The 22,105-nt window shown below is 37.5% G+C and overlaps 1 protein-coding gene and 1 pseudogene across 1 annotated transcript; both read right to left on the bottom strand.

Moving 5' to 3' along the window:
- Positions 1-2,781: 2,781 nt before the first annotated feature.
- Positions 2,782-3,783, bottom strand: LOC150040234 (igE-binding protein-like). The gene has a single exon (XM_090327316.1). It carries the CDS (start codon positions 3,781-3,783, stop codon positions 2,782-2,784), a length of 1,002 nt encoding a protein of 333 aa, XP_090183442.1.
- Positions 3,784-6,227: 2,444 nt separating this feature from the next.
- On the bottom strand, positions 6,228-6,539 carry LOC150040233 (peptidyl-prolyl cis-trans isomerase A pseudogene; annotated as a pseudogene).
- Positions 6,540-22,105: the final 15,566 nt, after the last annotated feature.

Genomic DNA, 22,105 nt, shown 5'->3' with positions numbered 1-22,105 from the left:
GTAACATCCATTTGCCAAATTTTTAAGGGAAGTAAGCCACGGGGATTGACACCTAATGGCACAACTGGAAGATAGGTAACACATTTTGGGCAACTTAATATAATTTGCCTGGCGGCTTGCCAAGACAATTTAAACCGAGATTGCAGGGTGCGAGCATTAACATGAAATTGACTATGAAATTCTTGGGCCTGCACTTCTGGGGTAAATACAGCAAAGGCCATTTGCATACGCGTACATATATCCACTACATCGTTGCCTAGACTTAGGGGCCCAGGCAAACCTGTGTGGGCACGTATATGCAATGGGAAAAAAGGGGCTTTGCGAGCACAAATTAATTCCTGCAATTGCATAAACAAATTACATACAGTGCTACTTTTACTTATGGGTCCTGCAGCTTCTAAAAACTGCAAAGCATTAACTACATATGCAGAATCAGAAATGATATTAAAAGAAAAGGAACAATTTCTAAATACAGAAATAACAACCTGGAATTCTATTTGTTGTGCTGACCCAGGCTGTAACTGACATAATACTGGTTCCTGACCCTCAACCAAATAGGCTCCCAACCCATTTTTGGAACCATCAGTAAAAACATTAACTGCTCTGGGTATGGGTTGCTTGGCAGTAATTACTGGAAAAACAATTGGATGTTCCTTAAAGAATTGTTAAAAAGAACTTTTGGGCTAATGATTATCAATTTTCCCAATAAACATACAATTCAAAATAGCCCATTCATCAATGGTGGCATTTAAAGCTTAAACTTGCTGGGTATTATATGGAACTATAAGAAAATTAGTCTGACTGCCGAAATGTTGTATACAAAATTTAATTCCTAAAATAGATAAATTGGCAACTGCCGTGGGATAATATTCAATAGATTTGGCGGGGGACATTTTCGGATGGATTCATGCTAAAGGTCCATCCTGCCATAACACTCCTGTGGGTTGTTGGAATGAGGCTAAAATAAAGAAATTTCTCGCCCTGGCTCTATTCTTTGTAAAAATGTCAAATTTAATTTTTCTTCTAAAATTTCTAAAACTTTTCTAGCCGCAGGGGTCAATTCTCTCGGTGAGTCCAAGGCAGATGAACCTTGCAATAAATCATATAAGGGTTTCAATTCACTATTACTTATAGGCAAGGAGGCTTGAATCCAATTAATGTCTCCCAAAAGTTTCTGAAAATCATTCAAAGTCTTAAGATGGTCTTTTCGCAATTGCCATTTCAAAGGCCTTATTTTTTGGGATGTTATTTTACTTCCTAAGTATTGTACTATTTTATCTTTCTGTACTTTTTCTGGGGCTATAAATAATCCTCTATTTTCCAGGCAATTAATTAATGTGGCAAAAGTCTTATCCAATATATTTTGATCTTTGGAAGCTAACAAGATATCATTCACATAGTGCAAGCACCGCACCGATGGAAACTTCTCCCAACAGGAACTAAAGCTGCATGCACATACAATTGACACAAGGTGGGGCTATTGGCCATTCCCTGAGGCAGTACAACCCATTCAAAACACTCATCCGGGGTCTCTTGGTTTATAGAGGGTAGGGTGAATGCAAACCTACAAGTGTCCACACTATTCAGCGGAATGGAAAAGAAGCAATCTTTTATATCAATAACAATTATGGGCCGTTCTCGAGGCAAAGTAGAAAGTAAAGGCAGTCCTCGTTGAACAGGCCCCATGATTTGCATTTGGTTATTGATTGCTCGCAAATCATGTAATAGTCACCATTTTCCAGATTTTTTCTTGATAACAAATATGGGAGTATTCCAGGGAGACACTGAGGGACGAACATGTCCTAACTCCAACTGTTCACGTACCAGGGTTTTGGCTGCAAGTAATTTTTCAGAGGGAAGTGGCCACTGAGGAACCCACACAGGGTCCTCTGTCTTCCACTGGATGGGTGTGGTCTCCTCAGTGGCCCCTAAGAAAAACGCAGACCTTGGTGTTTAGAAATTTGTTTCACTGGGATAGGGGAAGTACATCCCTGTAATTGTTTCCCTAATCCAAGACCCGGTTGGTAACCCATATTTGACATGATTTTTTGTGCTTTGCTAGGAGCGTCATTGGTAAGTTTGAACTTCATTTGTCTTAGGATGTCTCTACCCCAAAGGGATATGGGTATGGAGACCACATAGGGCTGGAAAAGTCCACTATGTCCCTCCTGATCCTGCCAGTGCAACATAGCTGCACTCACGTTTGGGGCAGATGCATAGCCTAATCCCTGTAACGACTCCGAAGTGACCTGTATTGGCCAGGCTCTTGGCCAATCCTGATTAGAAATAATACTTTTATCTGCTCCAGTCTAGCAATCCTAAAATAGGCTTTCCATCTACTAATAGTTGTAGGACAGGTCGTTCCTCAAGATCCATGGATAAATAGGCTGCATTGCCTCCCGAGGAAACAAAGCCTCAATTTCCTTGACTAATGTTTTTTTGCAAGGAATAGTTTATGACAGCTAGGAAGTAAGAATAATTGAGCTATGCGGTCCCCAGGCGAGATGGCTGAAATTCCCCGGGGGGATTCCACCATGATTTTGATGATACCTTGATAGTCAGAATCTATTACTCCAGGGTGAATTCTAATGCCTTTTAGGGTGGAAGAGGAACGGCCAATTAAAAGACCCACCGTACCTGTAGGGAGGGGGCCTTTGAAATCGGAGTCCACTAATTGGACTCCCATTTTTGGGGTTAATATGAGTCTGGTGGTGGAACAGAGGTCAAGTCCTGCTGACCCAGGAGTGGCTCTCCTTGCTGGCTCGGATGCCGAAGGGTTGGCTATGTCTCTGTTACTGGCCTGGAGGCAGATGTCATTGCCCCATATATTTGAGGGCCCTGGGGACGTGGGCCCCGGTACCCGTTTTTTGAATCCTGCTGGTTGAGTGGAGGTAAAAGCCGCCCTTCTTTGTCCTTTATTGACCTGCATTCATTGGCCCAGGGATTACCTTTCTTGTACCGGGGGCAAAGACCTGGTAAAGGGTGCCCTTGAGGCTGATTTCCTGCATTCCCTTTACTATTTTTCTCCGGGCAGTTTTTTCTCATATGACCTGGCTTACCGCATTTATAGCAGGCATTGCTTCCCTTTTGTCCCTGTCTTGTCATTTGTACTATGGCGGCGGCTAAACCAGCATTGGTAAGGAGTCCTCCAATTTCCCTACATACTTTCATCCATACCTCAATACCTTTTCCTTTGTATGGGGTGATTGCTGCTCTGCATTCTTTGGTACACTGCTCAAATACTAACTGTTGAATAAGGGGCATGGCCCTATCTGCGTCCCCAAAGATTTTTCCAGCTGCATCAACCATTCGGGCGATAAAATCTGAAAAAGGTTCTAAAGGTCCCTGAATAATTTTAGTAAGATTTCCTGCAACTTCTTCTCTATTAGGAAGAGCCTTCCATGCCCTAATGCCTATCTGGTTAATCTGGCCATAGACATCAGCTGGAAATCCGTTCTGATTGTTAACAAAATTTCCCAATCCCAATAGCATATCTCTATTCCAATAGGGCCTTCCCTCATTTGCATTAATTGCAGCTTGTTCAGTGGCATGCTCCATAAAAAAAGCTCTCCAGTCCAGGTATTGCCCGGGGCTAAAACAAGCTCGAGCAAGCGAAGCCCAATCTGCCGGGGTCATGCAGTGTCTATTCAGGCTCTCTACCTGAGCTACAGTAAAGGAAGCCCCCACTCCGTGGGCACGGACTGACTCGGCCAGTGCTTTAATGGTTTTAAAGTCTATAGGCTCATGATATCTCTGATTGTTGGGTCCTTCAAAACTGGGCATCTGAGACAGAGTTGCTTTTGTACTTTTTTCCACACTTCTGGAGCTTGGGAGCGTCCAACTCCCGCAACAGGTGGGGTAGAAGGAGGAGGAAAAAGAGGGGGCGGGGCAGCGCCTCAAAATCAGGAGCTTCCTACCCTGTATTAAGGTCCAATTTCTTATGCGACCTTTTCCAGTCTGAGATAGCACTAAGCCGGGATACTGCACCTAATGCAGGCTCTTCCGGGTCAGACTCCTCCTGCATATTTTCAGGTGGCAAGGGGGGATAAATAGAAGGAATCTTTCGATCCTCCCCTGAATTCTCGCTCCTGGATTCTGACCTTTCTTCCTTAAATTCCTCCAATGCTATTTTTCCTTCCACTAGCGCGCCGGAGCAGCGCTCATCAGACAAACAGCTCCTAACTAGTTTCCAAATGGGTTTTACTCCGGGCCTTAGACGTCCTTGATCTGCCACGGCGTCCAAGTCTCTCCCTAATTTATCCCAAGTAGGCAACAACAGATTACCTGACACAGAGAACCAAGGGGCTACCTCCTCAACGTTAAGGAGGAAAAGTCTCAAGATACTTTGTTTTACTTTCAAATTCTTAGCTTGCAGTAGCGCGTCAAGAGCAGTCACTAACTGTGACGATTCTGAGGCCCCCATTCCAGAACCTTTCCCCGCTCTCTCTTTACCTACAGCAGAGAGCAAAATAAATTGGTCCCTCTTACCTGGGACTTACCAGTGCACCACCTTGAGTTCTGAAGTCCCCGTACGGGCCACCAGTTGTTGCGATCCCCTTGGCCGGCAAGGAAAAACGCAACAATTAGGACTTCTTCTCAAGCCACGTTTTATTCAGCCCGCTCGCAGTTTCTCTCTCTTCCCCTCTCTCTCCTGTTTCTCCTTTCGTTTCTCCTCCCACTTCCTCTTAACCTCGCCTTATAAGGCTCTCTTAACCAATCAGTTTTGCTTGCTCTTATAAACAAGCCAATCATATAACAGCACGCATATAGCACACTTTGGGCAGACCCTAATATGGCAGCAGACAGACTTCCGTTCACGCAGGAGGAGCGTGACTAAGCATTCTATTTCCTTAACTTCACGGATCAACAGATACAAAATAACAAGGCAAACAGCAGAAATCGGCGCCATCTTGTAATGGCAATTTTCTGGCTACCTACAATACCTAATATAAAGGCTTGTTGGATTTCATAAAATAATTTCTCTGTATCAATTGGCATGATGATGTGGTTCTTGCCCTTCCTTCTGGTGACTTGAGCAAATTAAAAGAGTGATGCAACGTAGCAATGAGTCATGTTAGATAACAATGAACATGTTTGGTATGTAGATGTTGATTCCATGGATTTTGGTGAGAAGTTTTACTTCCATGTTCATTGAGTAATGAATCTACACTTGTGTTTTTTCGATGAGTTGTTTTCTGGTTTGGGATGAGGGTTATGCTTCCTTCAAAGAAAGAGTTTGCTGGAGAATATTTACTTTCAAATTCATTAATTGCTTTGAAGGTCTTTTAAAATTGGGCCATGAAACGATTAGATCCTGAGCCTTATTTACATGGAAGGTCTTTCACAGGTATATGTATTTCATTACTTGAAAAGCGTGAGCTGAGATTTTTTTAGATCTTTTCAGTTTAATCTAAATATATCAATATTTGCTAGAAAATTTCCCATTACGTCCAGATAATCATTTTTTTGCAAGAAGGGCTATCAATATGTGAGAAATAATACATCTACCACCTGATGAAATAAGTGTAGTCCCTGTTTACATAATTCTGACAAAAGAAAAAACTAAATAAATTACAAAAAAGAAAAAAAATTCTTCCTTAGTAGATCCTGGATCTTTCTGGTTTCTGTCCTTCTACTTCTGTTAGTGTCTGAGATTCTTAATTTTGGTGTTTTTTTTTTCTTTTTTTCCTATAATATTTGTGAAAGATCTGTCAATTTTATTAAAATTTCTGAAGAACCAACATAGTGATTTGATTTTGGTTTTTTTGATTCTTTGTTTTTATTGAACTTTAACTCACATAATTGTGATTTAGTTTTCATAATATGTTTTCTTCTTCCATATTAGGTTTGGCTTGTTGCCCTTTTCCAATATCGTAAAGTACATCATTAAATTTTGGGTTAGAGATTTCTGCAATTTGCTGAGGTAGGCACACAGAGCGATAAATTTTCCGCTGAGTGCTGCCTTTCCTCTGCCCAAATGAATTGGGCTATTGTGTGATCCTTTTTAAAAATTTGATTTAATTTTTTCTTTACTTTTTATTCATAATTGTGAACTTCACATTGTAATCCAGCTAGATTTTGAGAGGAGTAAAGAAATCATAGGACCCAAAGAACTGCAACGAGAGCACAAATATTCCAGGATATTGCAAATAGATTTGGTCGAAGGGTGCTTTCCTGAGCTACAGAAGGAATGGTCTGATGGATTAGATAACTAAAGTCAAATTGTATTAGAGTTGTCCACAGGGGAAAATGGTGACCTTGTTGCTGGTCTTGGCATTCACAGACCCAAAACCCTTCACGACTTCCACAATTTCCATGCCCATTTTCACCTTCCCAATGACCACATTATTGCCATCCAACCAATCATTCTTCATAGTGTAGATGAAAAACTGGGATCCATTTGTGTTTGGAACATTTGTCATGGACAGGATACCAGGCCGTGTATGCTTCAGGATGAAATCCTCACCTTCAAATTTCTCTTTGTAGGTGGACTTGCTACAAGTGCCAGTATGGCATGAGATGTCATTACCCAGGCACATGAATCTTGGGATGATAATGTTAAAGTAGGAACCCTTATAACCAGATCCTTTCACTTCAGTGATAAGAGCATGACAATTTTCTGCTGTCTTTGGAACTTGATCTGCAAGTATCTCTAAGCAGGTCTGCACAGCCTCCTTCAAAAAATGAAGTTTTGAATTTCTGTTCTGAGATCTTCAGTGACCCACTGGTGATTCATTCATGTGTTTTTCAATACCTATTACTTGCAGGATTTTCTGTGTTGACTTTGAATTTTATACAACTGTGGTCTGAGAGAATGCAGGTGATATCAGTATTTCTGAAATTACTCAGATTGGTTTTGTGCCCTAAAAATGATCTAAATGTTCCATGTGCTGATGAAGAAGAATGTTTTCACGATGTTCAATGAGCTTATCTGCAAATGATTCTTAGGTCTAATTGTTCTATGCAATTACACATTTCTGAGGTTAATCTGTTGAATTTTTGCATTATAATATATGCAGAGGTGATAGTGCTGGGTTAAAGTCACCAAATGATCACTGTGTTTAGATAAAGGTGAGGGTTTTTTTATTTTTATTTTTTTATTGTAATTAGTAAAAGGGTTACATGATATTTGCCAGATTGAAGGTGCATTAATTCACATACATTGATACCCTTTCACATGTCGTGGTACCCTTTATTTTAACTGTAATTTATATGTTTGATGAAATTGGGTGCTCTGTCTTTCTGTGTATATCTGTTTAAAATGGTTTAGCCTCATTTATTCTCATTTTAAATGTTTTCTTGTCTTTTCTGCCTCATTTTTGTCTGAAGCCTACTTTATCTGGTAAAAGGATGGCAACTCTTTCCTATTCGTGCAGATCACAGACTTTATTCCAGCCTTTCAATTTCAAGATTACTTTTGAAGAGGAGGGAGGCATATGTATCTCTTTAAGAGAAGAGAATGATGGATCTTGATTCAACTATTCAGGTTATATCATTTTAATGAAGTGTTATGATCATTGATATTGTGGGTTTGAATTGAAAGGTGTTCATTAGTACCTGCCATTATATCTATTTATTTAAGGACTGGCTCTTTCAAATCTTGCTCTAATTCCTTGATGTACTGATTAGGTGCTATTTCTCTATGAATATCATGTTTGTGTTGGTTTTCAATGTGTAGAACACCTTTGAGAATTTTTTATAAAGCAAGTGGGGGTCAAAGGTTTTGTTCCAATATTCCTTGCATTGGAAAGATTTTGTTTCCCTTAGGGATGTATGAGTGCTTAACTGTGTGTAGCATTCTTGGTTTGTAGTTATTTCGCTACGCAGGATTGCATATATCATTCCAGCCTTGCTTGTGTGGTCATGGCTGAGTAATCTTTGCTTTTTCTGGTTGCTCTTCCTTTGTAAGTGCATGTTCTCTTCTCCCTGGTATCCATTCCATGATATCTGTTGACCTTTATGGATTTTAATGGTCTGTGAGATGACCTCCTCTGCTTTGGTCTGTTTGAGGGTCTTTTATCTGGATTGGCTTAATGTTTTGTATATATGGCAAGTTGTCTTCAATGATTCCATTTAATATATTTTCTATTCCATTAGTGTCTTCCCCGAGGCCCTCCTCAAAACTGATTAGACTCAAAATTAGGATTTATGATTTTACCTTAGAGCCCTGGAGATCTGCCATGTATCTGAGATTTGTTCCCAATAATTAACCAGCCTTGAAGTCATCTAGACTATACTCTTTTGCAGAGCTTTGATATTATAAACTATGGAACTCCTGTCAAATGTCTCTGTTTTGTGTTTTATTTTTATTTCTGTCTTTCTTATAGTGGGAAATTTTTGATCAAATATATATCCTCTTTTATATCTTGCCTGGATGTGTAATAGTTTACATTCTCACCAGCACTGCAGTAGGGTTCCTCTTTGTACGCAACCCCACCTTATCTGAGTTCAGAATATTGGCCATTCTGTTTGGGGTAATGTGGTATCTTAGGATTGTTTTAATTTGCAATTCCTTTATGACCATGGATGATGGACATTTTCTCATTTTTTGACATTTTAACACCTTTAATAAATCTCCCTTTAGTTTCCTTGCTCATTTTAGTTATTGTTTTTTTTGGGGGGTGGGAGAGAAGAAATGGTTAGAGTCCTCTGTCATTATTTTTCTGTGTTTCCTTCTTTCTTTATTTCATTTGTGCTTACTGATGTATAGGCGATAACTTATTGATGGGATTTTTTATGTTCTGCTCTTGATTATTTAATATTATTTGTAATGCTGGTTTAGTGTGCATAAATTCATATAGCTTTTATTTGCAATGAAGTATTCTTGTTTCTCCTTCAGTTGTAAATTCTGGTTTCATTGGATGTATCAGTCTGGGTTGGCAATTGTTGGTCTTCAGGCAAGAATGGTATTTTTCCAAGCTTTTCTTGCATTAGGGTTTTTGTGGAGTGGTCTGCAGTGTGTGAGCTTGTGTCTTAATGAGTCAAAACCTAGTGGGCATCCCTACTGCTGGAAGCCTACGGCAAGCCAGGACCAGGGTCCTACCCAACTGAGATACTAAAAGACGCAGAGCCAAAAATGGCCCACTTCTAGCAGAAATCAGGGGTGCACTTTGCTCTAGTACATAAAAACAGAAAGAGCAGTGACAACAACATTGAAACATTGCAGGGAAATAGAGGGCAGAAAGGCAAGGGCCAAGCCTGCACTCTGAGAACCAGAAAGGAGCTACTCCTTCCTACAATGGAAACACCCAGAAAGCACATCCTCAGCTGAGCCTGCCAATGGGAACAGTGCAGGCAAACTAGCACTGATCATGCTAGCTAACACCTCAGAGTCTGCTTGCAAGCAACCTTTGGGAACTTGTGGACACATGAACAAATGCTATACAATCAGATCCAGAACTAGGATTACACTCCACCCCCGTAGAGCAGTACTATCTAAGTCAGAGATAGAAATAGCTATAATGAAAGGGAAGAGGATAACTGAATAGGACTGTGGGAAGAAAAGGAGTAGAGGCAAGATGAGAAACAAATAAAATACATAAAAGCAATATAAATTAACTAAAAATACAATAGAATGGGGAAAACAAAAGTCTGGAGATCAAAAATAATAGTCTGTGTTAAATGTGCACACAATAAAGGGTAATATCTCTTAATCTCTGTCTCTAGGATTAATAGAACCTCAATGAAGTTATAAAAGAAAAAATAACAATTAGATCCCAACAATGCAAGAGCAAGGACTCAATATTTGTATGTCCAATGCATGGACATGGTATTGGAAATATAAACACAAAAACATAGACAAAAATTTATGACTATATAGACATAATATTCTGTTACATAGCTTAATATGTATCTATTACATACCCTCAGCCTAATTTTAATTGTGTTCTAAAATCTAAGTGCCAATGATTGTATATAGAGATTCTTTTCTTGAATATTTGTTTTCTAAAGACATCATGTAAAACAATCTGGCTGTCTGCCACCCAGAAAACATATCTAGTGTATTATCCCACTAAAATTCAAACAGCAAAAGAAAAATACAGTAAAATGAAGATTTACCCCATATATAAAAGTTTGAATTTGACCATATTAAGAGTGTACCTCTTCTTAAAATTCAAATTAAATTGAACTGCCAATATATGAAGACAAACAAATTGTCAGTAGAATGAAAATTTTGAAATTACAAAAGTAACTGTGAATGGAGTTTAAATTACTTCTTTGTAGCAAATATTCTGTGATTCTGAAGCACCATCTACTTGATAATGTTACTGGCAGCATAAGTCTCATCAGAGCATTTACTTCACTGATTATGTCAGGGACAGTGAATTCTCAAAATATTTTCCTGCATTTATTCCATTTTGTAACTTTTAGTGAGAGCCCTTATTTTATACTAATTATGCCCACTTTTTTGACAAGAGTGTAAAAAATGCTTTATTAACTTTTTTCTTCTTTTTGACAGTCCTGGGGTTGAGTTTAGGGCCTGAGCACTGTACTTGAGATTTCTCAAGGCTAGAACTCTACCACTTCTGGCTTGTTTCTATGTGTGTGGTGATGAAGAATTGAACCCAGGACTTCGTACATTCTAGGGAAACATTCTACCAGTAGGCCAAACTCCTCGCATGCTTTATTTCCTATTTGAGATTTTCGTTGTTACTAGCACAACGATATTTGCTGCAGCATTATTTACCATAGATGAGGTATGAAAGCAACCCTAATGCCCTGCAGTAGATGAATTGTTCAAGAAGATGTGAAACTTATACACAATGTAATTCTAGGTTGCCCTAAAAAAATGACATCTCTTCATTCCTAAGAAAATGCAAAGATTTGGAAAAAAATCATATTAAGGGAATTAAGCCAGATCCAAAGGAACATAGGCTCTATGCTTTAAATCTCTTGTAATAACTAGTACACATAAAGGACGCTCCTTCAAGGGGATTTTAATAGCTCAAAACCGATGTACATAAACTAATATAGGCTGAGACTAAATGAAATGAACTATAGAATGTGGAAACAGAAGGTATATCTTTGTGATTTTCATACTCAATATACTATGTACAGTGTTTTCTTTTATCTTTTTTCCTCCATATGGTTAATCTCAGGTCATTAATATATCTGAGTTTGTTACCTGGTTCAGTGTTAATATGTTTGTTTATTTGAAATAGGGAAAGGAAAGAGGGAAATCAAGATGATTAGGAGGTCTGGGGGAAATGATATGTGAAGGAAATAATGAGAAGTGGTATCAATGTTCAAGAATTAATACACCCACTTCCTTATGAGTGTAATTGTAAACTCTATATATTACCTCGACAATAAAACAAGAAACTTTATCCTCACTCCCCCAAAAGAAGAGAATGAGCAAAGGAAAAGAAAAAAAACAAAGTATAGTGAGTAGCAAGCATTGAAATCCAAGAGACTAAATGTCAATATCACTTTTCCTGTTAAATAGTCTATTTTGATTTTATTAATGTTTGATGTTGATTGTTTACCATTTATATGACACTAGGCCTATACAATCAGGAAAAAATATGTCATGATGGTAAATATAACTTTTGAAATAAACTATTTCTTACCATGCCAAGGACTGTTCACAAATGGAACTCAGATAGCATCTGTTTGGAGAACAATGGAAGAAAAGAAATCACTGTTGCCCAAGTAAGAGTAAGGAGAGCTATTGTTTAGGTCAGGTTGCCAGCTGCTAGAAAAAAGTAATTTGTTCCAAAGAAGAAACTTCTTGAATTGTAGCACAGTGTTATGACTTCCAGTATAGATGACTGCATCTTCTCAGGAAGTTGGACTTTATCTTCCAATTAGATTGCAGTAGGATGCATTTTAATGACAAAAGGAGAGTGCCCTAATATCCTGATACTCTGAAGAAGAAATGAGATTTATTTGCAGTCTCAAAATAACATAGAGACAGGCAGAGAAACCACAAGTCCTGATCATTGTTTATCAGAAGCTGATTTGTGAACTTTCCTTTCTATTGAAGGAAGAGTTGTTTCTTTGATCAGATGGCACTGCTTTTACTCTAATTTGCTTATCTAAGTGATTTTCCCAGATCATCGATTTGCTAGACACACATTGGCATCCTTAATCTTCACTCAGTATGGATTTTGTGAGAAGTGCTTCAGAATGTAGTATTTACAACTATGATTATTGTTACTAAAATGTCTCAATGCTTCAGCTAATAAAAATGCAAGATTCAGCCAGCAGAGATGTTGCAACCCTAATTATTTTTCAGTAAAAGTTTTTTTTACCAAGCAAATTTTTTTTTTACCAAGCAAAAGTTTTTCCCTCAGTTTTCTGGGTTGGTTTTCTACAGGGAACAGATAAATGTAAAAATTTGAAAGTAGGCAAAAGTAGAAGCAGTATCTAAAATTGTATCACAAAATTCCCATTTCCTTTTATTTTACTAAAAGAATTAGAAAAAAATTTATCACTTTCTTCAATTATATTGATTTCATTTGATTTGATGGATTATCATTTTAGAAAGTATAATTAACACTACAAAAATAACTGATACATGACAAGTACTAATACATATTTCTGAAGAATTGATTAATGTTTGGAGAATATTTTGAATAATCAATTCTTTAAAAATTCAGAAAATAGTGCAGTAATCTCTCCATACCCTTTCCCATTGCCAATAACAATGGTAATTTATGGTTAAAATAATGACCATCAAAAATATATATATATACCATGCATATACATAAAAAAGGCTGTAAGCTTCTCTTTTTCATTCTTTTCTTATAAAACAGTGTGAGATGCTTTCCTCATCTACTTCCTGTCACTTTACCTGATAGTGATTCCAAGATATGTTTTAGGAAGGTATGTACAAATACCAGGGAAATATGCAGCTAAAGAAACACATTGTTCACTAGAGTTTACATGCAGTGTTAATCTTAAAACTCAGTAAAATGTTATCCCAACTGAATCTTGCATGGTTTTGGCCTTGTATTAATATCATTGTTCAGTAGGCACTTTTCATGGTCTAAAAGAATTTACTAATTTATAACTGATTGACACACACAGACTTTCTCAAATATCGAATTTCCATGTTTTCCTAGATATCCTGCTTTGAACATGGAAGAGAAGAAAATATGACTAAGCATTGAATAATTGATGGTGTGTGTGTGTGTGTGTGTGTGTGCGTGTATGTGCAAAGAAAACATAGAGAGGTGTGGGCAGAAGCAATTAGAAATAATGGGTGGTTTGGGGATGCAGTGGGTTTGCACACTGTGTGAAAACCGTTCACAGCATTCCTCCTCTGAATTCTGGCACTTGTTTAGTAGACTATTCTCAAGAATGGAGAGTTAAAAGAAGAAAGACTTACCTGTCTTCTGCCTTCACAGTGGAAATGAGTCTGACCACGGAGTTATGCCGGAGTGGCCGAAGTTCCAGGCTGGGCCATGGGAAGTGAGGATGATGAGCTGCGTCACAAACACGGTGACCCCATGCAGAGGCTGCAGGAGAGAAAAGGAAAGGTTGTTAGGGGAAAACCTCCTTTTGGATCTTTTGCCTTGGTGGTGAAGATGGGTCCTTGACTTCCTTGGTGAGTCCAGTGAGCTCTCAGAGACCTCTAACAGCCCCTTCCCTTTTTGCCTGCTTCCCTTTGTACTGTTTGGCACATGGATATAACTTATTTGTGTTCTGATCTTGGCTTTTCCCTTTCTATCTCTAAAGTTCCACCAGGTAGTAACCAAAGTTTTTTTTAAAGTAGTCACTGTGTACAATGGACTAACGAAGTAGAACCCATTACTTCTTCAAACTTCAGAAAGTACCAATTTCCATCCCCCTTGACTTGACATGAATATTCTCTCTGACATGATTTTGTAGGTCACAGCAAACACATCGGTACTATGTTCTGCCTCTGATTCATGAGCAAAAGACATATTATGCTGAAATTTTGTACCAATTTAGTTAGAAAAATGTAAATTGTACTTGAATATAAAATATTTCTGAGCTCCTTTTGATGATGGCTATTCAAGAAAATCTTCAAATGAAGTCCTGTTTTGTGATAAATATCCAATTTGATGTAAAGGTTATGTGGGTTTTGTTTCTATTTTGCTTCTAAAGACAGTTTATTTTAAATATTCCAAAGTAATCTTTGAATCAAATGGGAAATGTTACCTCACTTAATCTGTGAAGGCTGTGGAAAAACTAGATTTCCTATATTTCTACTATTAATTCCTAAAAATGACTCTTGTATATATTAAATAGTGAAATGAAAGTATTTTTAGGATGTGTAGATTGAGCCAGGACCATGGACTTATGGTAGAGATATAGAAATGCATACACACAATATGTCTTATATTGTTTGGAATCACATATTGAAAGAAAGCCAAAAGTCGTGTTTTGGTTCAAATTTCACAACTCTCAACCTTGAAAACACTCAGGGCTGAAATATCAAGGATCTGAAATCAAGTCCTAGTGTGGCCAAAAATGTGAGGATGAATGAAAAATGTATCTTCAGAAGGTCCTTATTTTCTACTTGGTTTTTGGATTACTGAAATCAAAGTGTACCTACATCTAGTTTTGAAGTCATTTGTCCTGGTATTACTAAGAGAATTTTTCTCTCCATGGGTCTTTTTAAAACTAAACAGTCTGTCAGAATATTACAGGTTACATATGTTTCCAATTTCATGTTTTCACAATTCACTCATGTCTGTTCTATTCCTAATTCACTGTACATCAGTGATGATTTTGTATCTTAGATACTTCAGAAAATGTCAACTGTAGGATAGTGAATCTTATTGGGATGTATTTGTGTAATCTTTGAAGAATTTAAAAGAAATTTAAAATTAAGGTATTTTTTCACTACAGTCAAATTTCACATGTTCACCTATTTTAAATCGGCCCAGTCAGAGAGTGTCCATGTACAATTCTTGGAAGACGTCCCCACAGTTAACAAGTTTCCTAAGATTGGAAGTTCCATAGAATATTACATTTTCCTATGGTAATTGGCACTGTTCTATTTAAAAATTGTGGATAAACCTACAGCCCATAATGAAGCTACTTATAGTATTAGGAATTAAACAGTGATATGTGTTTATTTCCATTTCACTGAAGTGAATAATATCCTTGTTTCTTACTCCCTTGAAGAAATTATTAGTCAAGCAAAACACATGACTTTTTTGCTCTTATTATGAGTTAAAATAATAAGTGTATTGTATCAATCCTCACTAATGTCATTGGGAAATACATTGTTCACAATGAATCCATAAAGGAACCCATGTGGGTTTGTGTTTCTAATAATTCACTCATTTCACCATGCATGTTAAAGAAGAAATGAGGAAACTTCAGTAAAGAAATAAAAAATTTCTGAGGTTTCTCTCAGGAGAAAACAATCCTGTTATTTTCATTTCAATTGGTTTTTTTAATATCAAATGGCATCTTAATCTTTACTCCTACAGGCTATGATAAAATATACTTTAACGCTTATACAATTTCACATCAATTCCTTGCTTGGAAAGTTTAAAAATATCTAGAAACTATATAGAACTGTCAAAATTTTCTCACTCTGCTAGATACTGACCAATCACTACATTTGACATGGGTAATCAATTCCCCCCTGACTCGGAATTTCAGGAAAACACCGGACATTCTATGTATACACAAAATACCATCTAAAATCCATTGTGTGTGGAAATTTGCACTTCCTGACAAGGGGACATTTATATACTGAAAGTCTAACAAATGAAAAGCACTGATGGAACTAGGTTAGATGTGTTGTTTAATAATTTACAGGTATAGTTCTAAAATGTTCAAGGTAGAATGGAATCTCTGACTCAGGAGTGTTTCATGCTGCCTTTAATTTTATTGTCAACTTTTCTGTAAAGTGCCCAACATATTTTTTCTATATTTACCTAATTTGCAATCCTTTTATACACTGTTTGACTGTTAAAAAGTATTTGCTTTCCATATATATTAGGAAGTTCAAAGATTTGAGAAAATTGAGGAATTTTAAGATTTGTAAGTTAACCTGTGATCATTATTGGTGAATTTTTGGACTTCAGATGAGGAAGATAAATATACGAGAGTTCACACAATGGAAATAGTTGTTAAAACGCTATTGCATCTTTGTTTGATCATATTTCATCAGCAATATTTCTTGGTTTCTGTGATTTCAAGTACTTTTGGATCTCTCGGAATATCTGATCTGATCACTTATAGATTAAGGGTTTAACCTTAATGCTTCCATGATGGCTTGGAACCAACAGCCCAAATAGGAAATATCTGCATTTTTGGTCATTGTAGGAATATTCACCACAGCACAACCTCCACTCATTTGACATAAAATGAAGGTGGAAATTTGGTGAAACTGAAATGTTTAGTTTAACAATTCTATTTGCCCTTAGGCCAGTATCCAACTCACAGACATATCAATTCACCCAACATATTACCTATTGAATGTAGTATGTGATTAAGCAGATATAACAACAGAAACCTCTGAACCTCATTCATGTTGAAATAACCTCAATATCAGTTGAAAAATTGGAATTCACTTTTCTTAAACTAGAGTTGAATTATCCTACATTTGAGAGAAATACACTTTCTCAATCTTCATGCAAATATTACTTCAGAATAAAATAATCAGAAAATTTGGATGATAATTTGGGGCTCTATTTAATGCAGCTCAATATCATTCACAGTGTTCTATTGCCCTGATATAGATGATTTCTTAGACAATATGGACAGAGCATTTCTGGGCTGACATTCTACCTTAAACCTTTCAGTACAAGTGTTCATAAAATTTGAGTTTCTCTACTTTGAGTGTTATTAGACTCACATGATTTTTAAGACGCTCCTAGAATCAATCATGATCAATAAAAAAATATGTTAAAAGGGCAACAAAGTATTGGAGAGAGGCTTCTAAATATTTTTCTGATAAGAAGGCTTTCCTGGGACTGGGAGTTTGGCCTAGAAGTAGATTGCTTGGCTAGCATCCATGAAGGACTAGGTTCTGATTTCTTGGTACCCCATAAGTAGAAAAAAGCTGCAAGTGGTGCTGTCACTCAAGTGGTAAATTAGTAGCCTTCAGGAAGGTTCAAGGACAGTGGTCAAGACCTGAGTTCAACTTATTTCTTTTCATTTTTTCTGACATGGAACTTGAGTTCTGGGCCTGGCTGTTTCCCTGAAGTTGTCAGCTGAAGGCTACAACCCTACCTCTTGAGTCAAAGCACCAATTCCTGATGATTCAGGAACATATTATATACAGAATATATTTTCCACAAATATATTTGAATTTTGCCACTATCACTTTTCCCAAATATAGGGAAAAACAGTTATATTTGACTTTATTTAATGGTACATTGGTCTTGTTGTCTACACGAATCCATTCTGATAGGCAGATACACAGAATATTGGTTTAAATAGATACGTTCTTCACAAAGAAGACAGCAGGGACTGGTTCCAGCCACTTGGAGCAGCCGCAGAGACAAAGAGGCGCTTCTGAATCTGAACAGCAGTGCTTCTTGGTGCCACAACCTGCCGGCTGCAGACAGAGCCACAGAGCCTGCACCCGAGCTGTCACCCAGCCGTGCACAGACCTGCTAGCTTCACGGAACTGGAGAACCAAGCAATTTATGAGTACCTCAGACGAGAACTTTCCACTTCTGCTCACAGATCAGCATTTGGAGGGAGCCCCTCCCCCACAAGCAGAGTGCAGCACCATCTTGACCGCTGGCAAGGACCCGGCCAAAGAAATTGTAACCTGAGAGGTGTTGCTGAGAGCACCATCATTCTATAGGGCAAAGGATTTCCCAGAGAACCCTTAGCTGGAAATCTGGCCCCAGCGCTGCTGAAGTCCGTCCCCTGTACAAGCCACAAGCCTGGTAAACTCTGCCCCCGGATTTTCAGCTTCATTTTCCTAAACAAGCAATTGGATCCAAAAAACCTCATAGACAAATCACAAGAGAAAAAGACTTTCTGAAGTGTTTGGATCCAGAATTCAGTGGAGACACATGTTTCCTATCCTGCCCTGTGGTTCCCCCCCCAAAAAAAAAACCCTGAAGAATAGCCTTTTATTATTTTTTTTCTTAATGTTTTTTGTTCTTTTTTCTTTGTTTTGGGTTTTTTTTCTTTATATTTTTTCCACCACTTTTTCATTTGCATTTTTAGGTGTTCTTATTTTCTCTTTACATCTTACCTACACCTTTTTTTTTTCTTTCTCTATCCTTTCTTACATCCCTCTGTCACTGAGGTTTTTCCTGGAAACATAGTGACAGATCTAGGTACAGTCTGAAAAAAATGATATTGATACAGACACCAGCTTTTTAATATCCTGGTCTCAACCCTAGTATTTCTTAAGTAAGAGCTCACAATAGTGAGTAATGTAGCCCCAGCTTTTTCTTTTTCTTATCTTTTTTTGCTTTGTTTTTTGTTGTTATTGATTTTGCTTTTTTGTTTCTCTGTTTTTTGTTTTGTATTGTTTTTTGTGGTTGTTGTTTTTGTCTTACTTTGCTATTTTTCCTTTCTTTTTAAAAATTTCTTCATTGAAATCTCCTATATCTACCTCCCTCTTTTCTTCATATATTCTTCTTATTACCCTTCTTATTTTCATAAGTTTTATCCAATCCTTTCCAAATTTTTTTTAATTTTTTTATTGTGATATTTGCCAGATAGAAGGTGCATTAATTCACATACATTGATACCCTTTCACATGTCTTGGTACCCATTTCCCTCCCCCCCACATCTCCCACCCATCTTGGTTTTCCCGCCTTCCCTATCAAATTTCAAATATCCAAATACAAATAAATTCAATATATCAGATAACAAAGTGAGATACTATACCAATATGAGATAACCAAGGGACAGCAAAGGAGATGAGAGACAACATAGTACATTAAGGACAACAATCATTCATTATATGGCTTTTGTTTCAATATCCTGGAGGTCCTTTCAATTAGCTTCACATTATATGTCCTTATGTATCAAGATTTTGCTCTATTGCAAATCTCTGCTAGTAGAGCCCAAGGTTTCTACTGATTATGACGAATGAGGGAAATGATTGAGCCTAAGTTCCTTTGAGTCTGGCTTACTTCACTTAATATGATTTTTTCTAAGTCTTTCCATTTCCTAAAAAATGGGTGATGTCATTCTTTCTGACAGCAGCATAGAATTCCATTGTGAATAAATACCACAACTTGTTGATCCACTCATCAACTGAGGGACATCTAGGTTGGTTCCATATCTTTGCTATGGTTAATAGTGCTGCAATGAACATTGTTGTGCTAGTGGATTTAGTATGTCCTTGTTTCTGGATGGTTGGGTAAATGCCAAGTAGTGGAATTGCTGGGTCATAGGGGAGTTCTATGTTTAGCCTTTTGAGGCACTGCCACATGCTTTCCATAGTGGTTGAACGAGTTTGCACTCCCACCAACAGTGTAGTAGTGATCCCTCCTGGCCACATCCCTTTCAGCATCTGTTGTCATTCGTTTTCCTGATCCTGGCAATTCTAACTGGAGTGAGGTGGAATCTTAGAGTTGTTTTGATTTGCATTTCTTTTATGACCAGAGATGTTGAGCATTTCTTCATGTGTCATTTCCTCCCAATTATCTTGCTTTCCACCTTCCCTTTCCTGTTTCAAATGGAAAAATACACATTTATACTACATGCCAGGTAACAAAGTCAGATACTGTAACAGTATGAAATTAATGAAAGGGCAACAAAAGAGAAGATAAATATTAGTGCATTAAGAACAATATTCTCATTCTTACCTCATTTTATCTATCTTTTTCTTCTTTTTTATTTTCAGATGTGGGTGGTCATCTCGCTTGAACTCTGGCCTGGGCACAGTCCCTGAACTCTTCGGCTCAAGGCTACCACTCTGCACTTGAGCCAGTCCCACTTCCAATTTTCTAAATTTAACTGGAAATAAGAGTCTCTTGGGTTTGTATTGCTTGGGCTGGATTTGAACCACAATCCTCTGAGTAGCTAAGAAATATAGGCAAAATCCATAGAACATGGCTTTCTTCTTTCTTTTTTTCATAACTGATATTTTATTGGTTATGTCAAGGATCAGAACACAGACATTTCAACTTGAAGAAAATTCTTACCACAAGTACCAAATTTGAAACCCATGAACTCTTTTTAAAAGTATTGCAGAGGAGTGACAGTTTTAGACATGGATACAAACTTTCCTTAACAGGAAGAAATCCATATTCCAAACGTTGGTCCTATGATATAACTTCCATGTCACATCATCAGTGTATGCAGGACACACTCACATTTCAACATCATTCACAGCAGAGCAACAATTGGGAAAATCCGACACCTACTAGTGGAGTTGTGGCAGAGAACACACAGTTCTCACAGAAAGATCAAGGAGTGGTTTTCTTTCAGGAAACAGTTCTATAAGCAAACAACATGGGAGTAGAATTTCAAATATTCAAGATATAAAATGCTCAAATGTGACTCCAAAATTTCCCTTTTCTACAATTTGTATTACTTAATAGTAAATGTCTAATTTATGTAATGTTAATTCAATAGCCCACTGTTTCTTCGTTGTACCAAAAACTTAACAACCTAAAAATCATTTCACTTCTTAAGAAAAAAATGAGTTTAGGTGGGATTTCCTCCTTAAAAAAAACTGATTCTAGAGTTACTAAAAACCTCAAAAACTTGCATTTACAAAATAGTTGAATAAAGACTTTTATCTCTCATTTCTTTGGTTCTCCCTTGGTTATCTGATATTGTTACAATATTTCACCTTGTTATCTGATATATTGTATATATGCACATTTGGTTATTTGAAACCGGATAGGGAAGTGGGAAAACAAGATGAGGGGCAGAGGTGAGGAGAGGGAAATGGGAAACAAGACATGAGAAAATATATCAATGTACTTGAAGTAATTCATCTTCTATCTGGTGAATATAATGTAACCCTTTCTTAATTGCAGTAACAATGTATGAAAAGTAGAGTTGATTAAAACATTCCTCTGGATTGTACAAGTCAGGGACAACAAGTAAGACATGTTGCATGGTTTGTCAGACTTGGCTTCCTTCTCCTCTGCTTCCTCAGAGATTGCACACTCCTTGGTCTATATCTCCCCATTTTCTGCAGGCAAATCTTTTGTCTCCTGGTTGCAGATCTCTGGTTGCTGCCCCCTTTTCTTTTGTTTGCACTTTCTTCTTGGAAGATTTGTCCTTTCCCGCGGGCTTTTGGCCTTGGGTTCCACTGTGGCTAGAGCAGGCTTCGCCAACATCCTGACTGCCACTTGGACTTGTCCTTCGTTGCTTCTTCAGCTGAGCTGACCTTCCTTCTTGGCATCTTGGCCATGCGAGGGGAGAGGGGGCACATGGGTTCGCTGCGGCCTAAAGGGCCTGGAACATTTCCAGACTGAAAACTTCGGACCACTGCATCTCTGCCATTTATGTATGTATGTATGTATGTATGTATGTATGTATGTATGTATGTATTGGTGCATAAACTAGCCTGTAAATCAGAGCCAGGACAGAGCCTCTGAGTGCTCTCATTACTAGTACTCTACCACTTGAGTCACAGCACTGTTTCTATGTCTTTCCACATCTGTCACATCAGGCAAGCACTGTTATTAGTAAGACAGACTAACAGGACAAATATTTCCCAGCTTCATTTATAAACAAATCACATGTAATATGTGAGGGGTTATTTTGCATACCAGATATTTTATTCTGGAATTATTTCTTAGGATTTTGAGTCAGAACATTCAATGGAAATTAAAGAAAGGAAAAGGACATAAGATATAGCATGTGATGATTTGTTATCTCTGTCTGAAAAATCTCAGATGAGGGAATATAATCTATTCTGAGTCTTGAAGAATGTGCGTTCATGTTAGAGAAGAAATTCAAGCTTTACTTGGACTCTGCATGGTGGGTGACAGCCACCCACAGACCACATCTAGTATGTTATCCCTCTAAAATTCAAACATGAAATAAAATAAAAAGAGTATAAGATATATATTTTAACAGATCTTAAGTATATATCTAGCAAATGTTTCCATGCCATCATATTAAGTAACAATGTCATACTTCTTAAAATTCAAATTTGGTTGAGTTGCCAATGTATGAGGACAAAAAATTCCCAGTAGACTGAGAATTTTGAGAACCCACAAGACTGGAGTTC

This window comes from Megascapheus bottae, chromosome Y (genome assembly GCF_031878675.1).
Source record: "Megascapheus bottae isolate mThoBot1 chromosome Y, mThoBot2.hap1, whole genome shotgun sequence".
Taxonomy (NCBI): Eukaryota; Metazoa; Chordata; class Mammalia; order Rodentia; family Geomyidae; genus Megascapheus; species Megascapheus bottae.
This window is presented reverse-complemented; position numbering and strand designations above follow the sequence as displayed.

What these genes read in the sequence shown, in the direction of transcription:
- LOC150040234 (XM_090327316.1), bottom strand. Translation starts at nt 3,783, where the DNA reads ATGCCCAGTTTTGAAGGACCCAACAATCAGAGATATCATGAGCCTATA.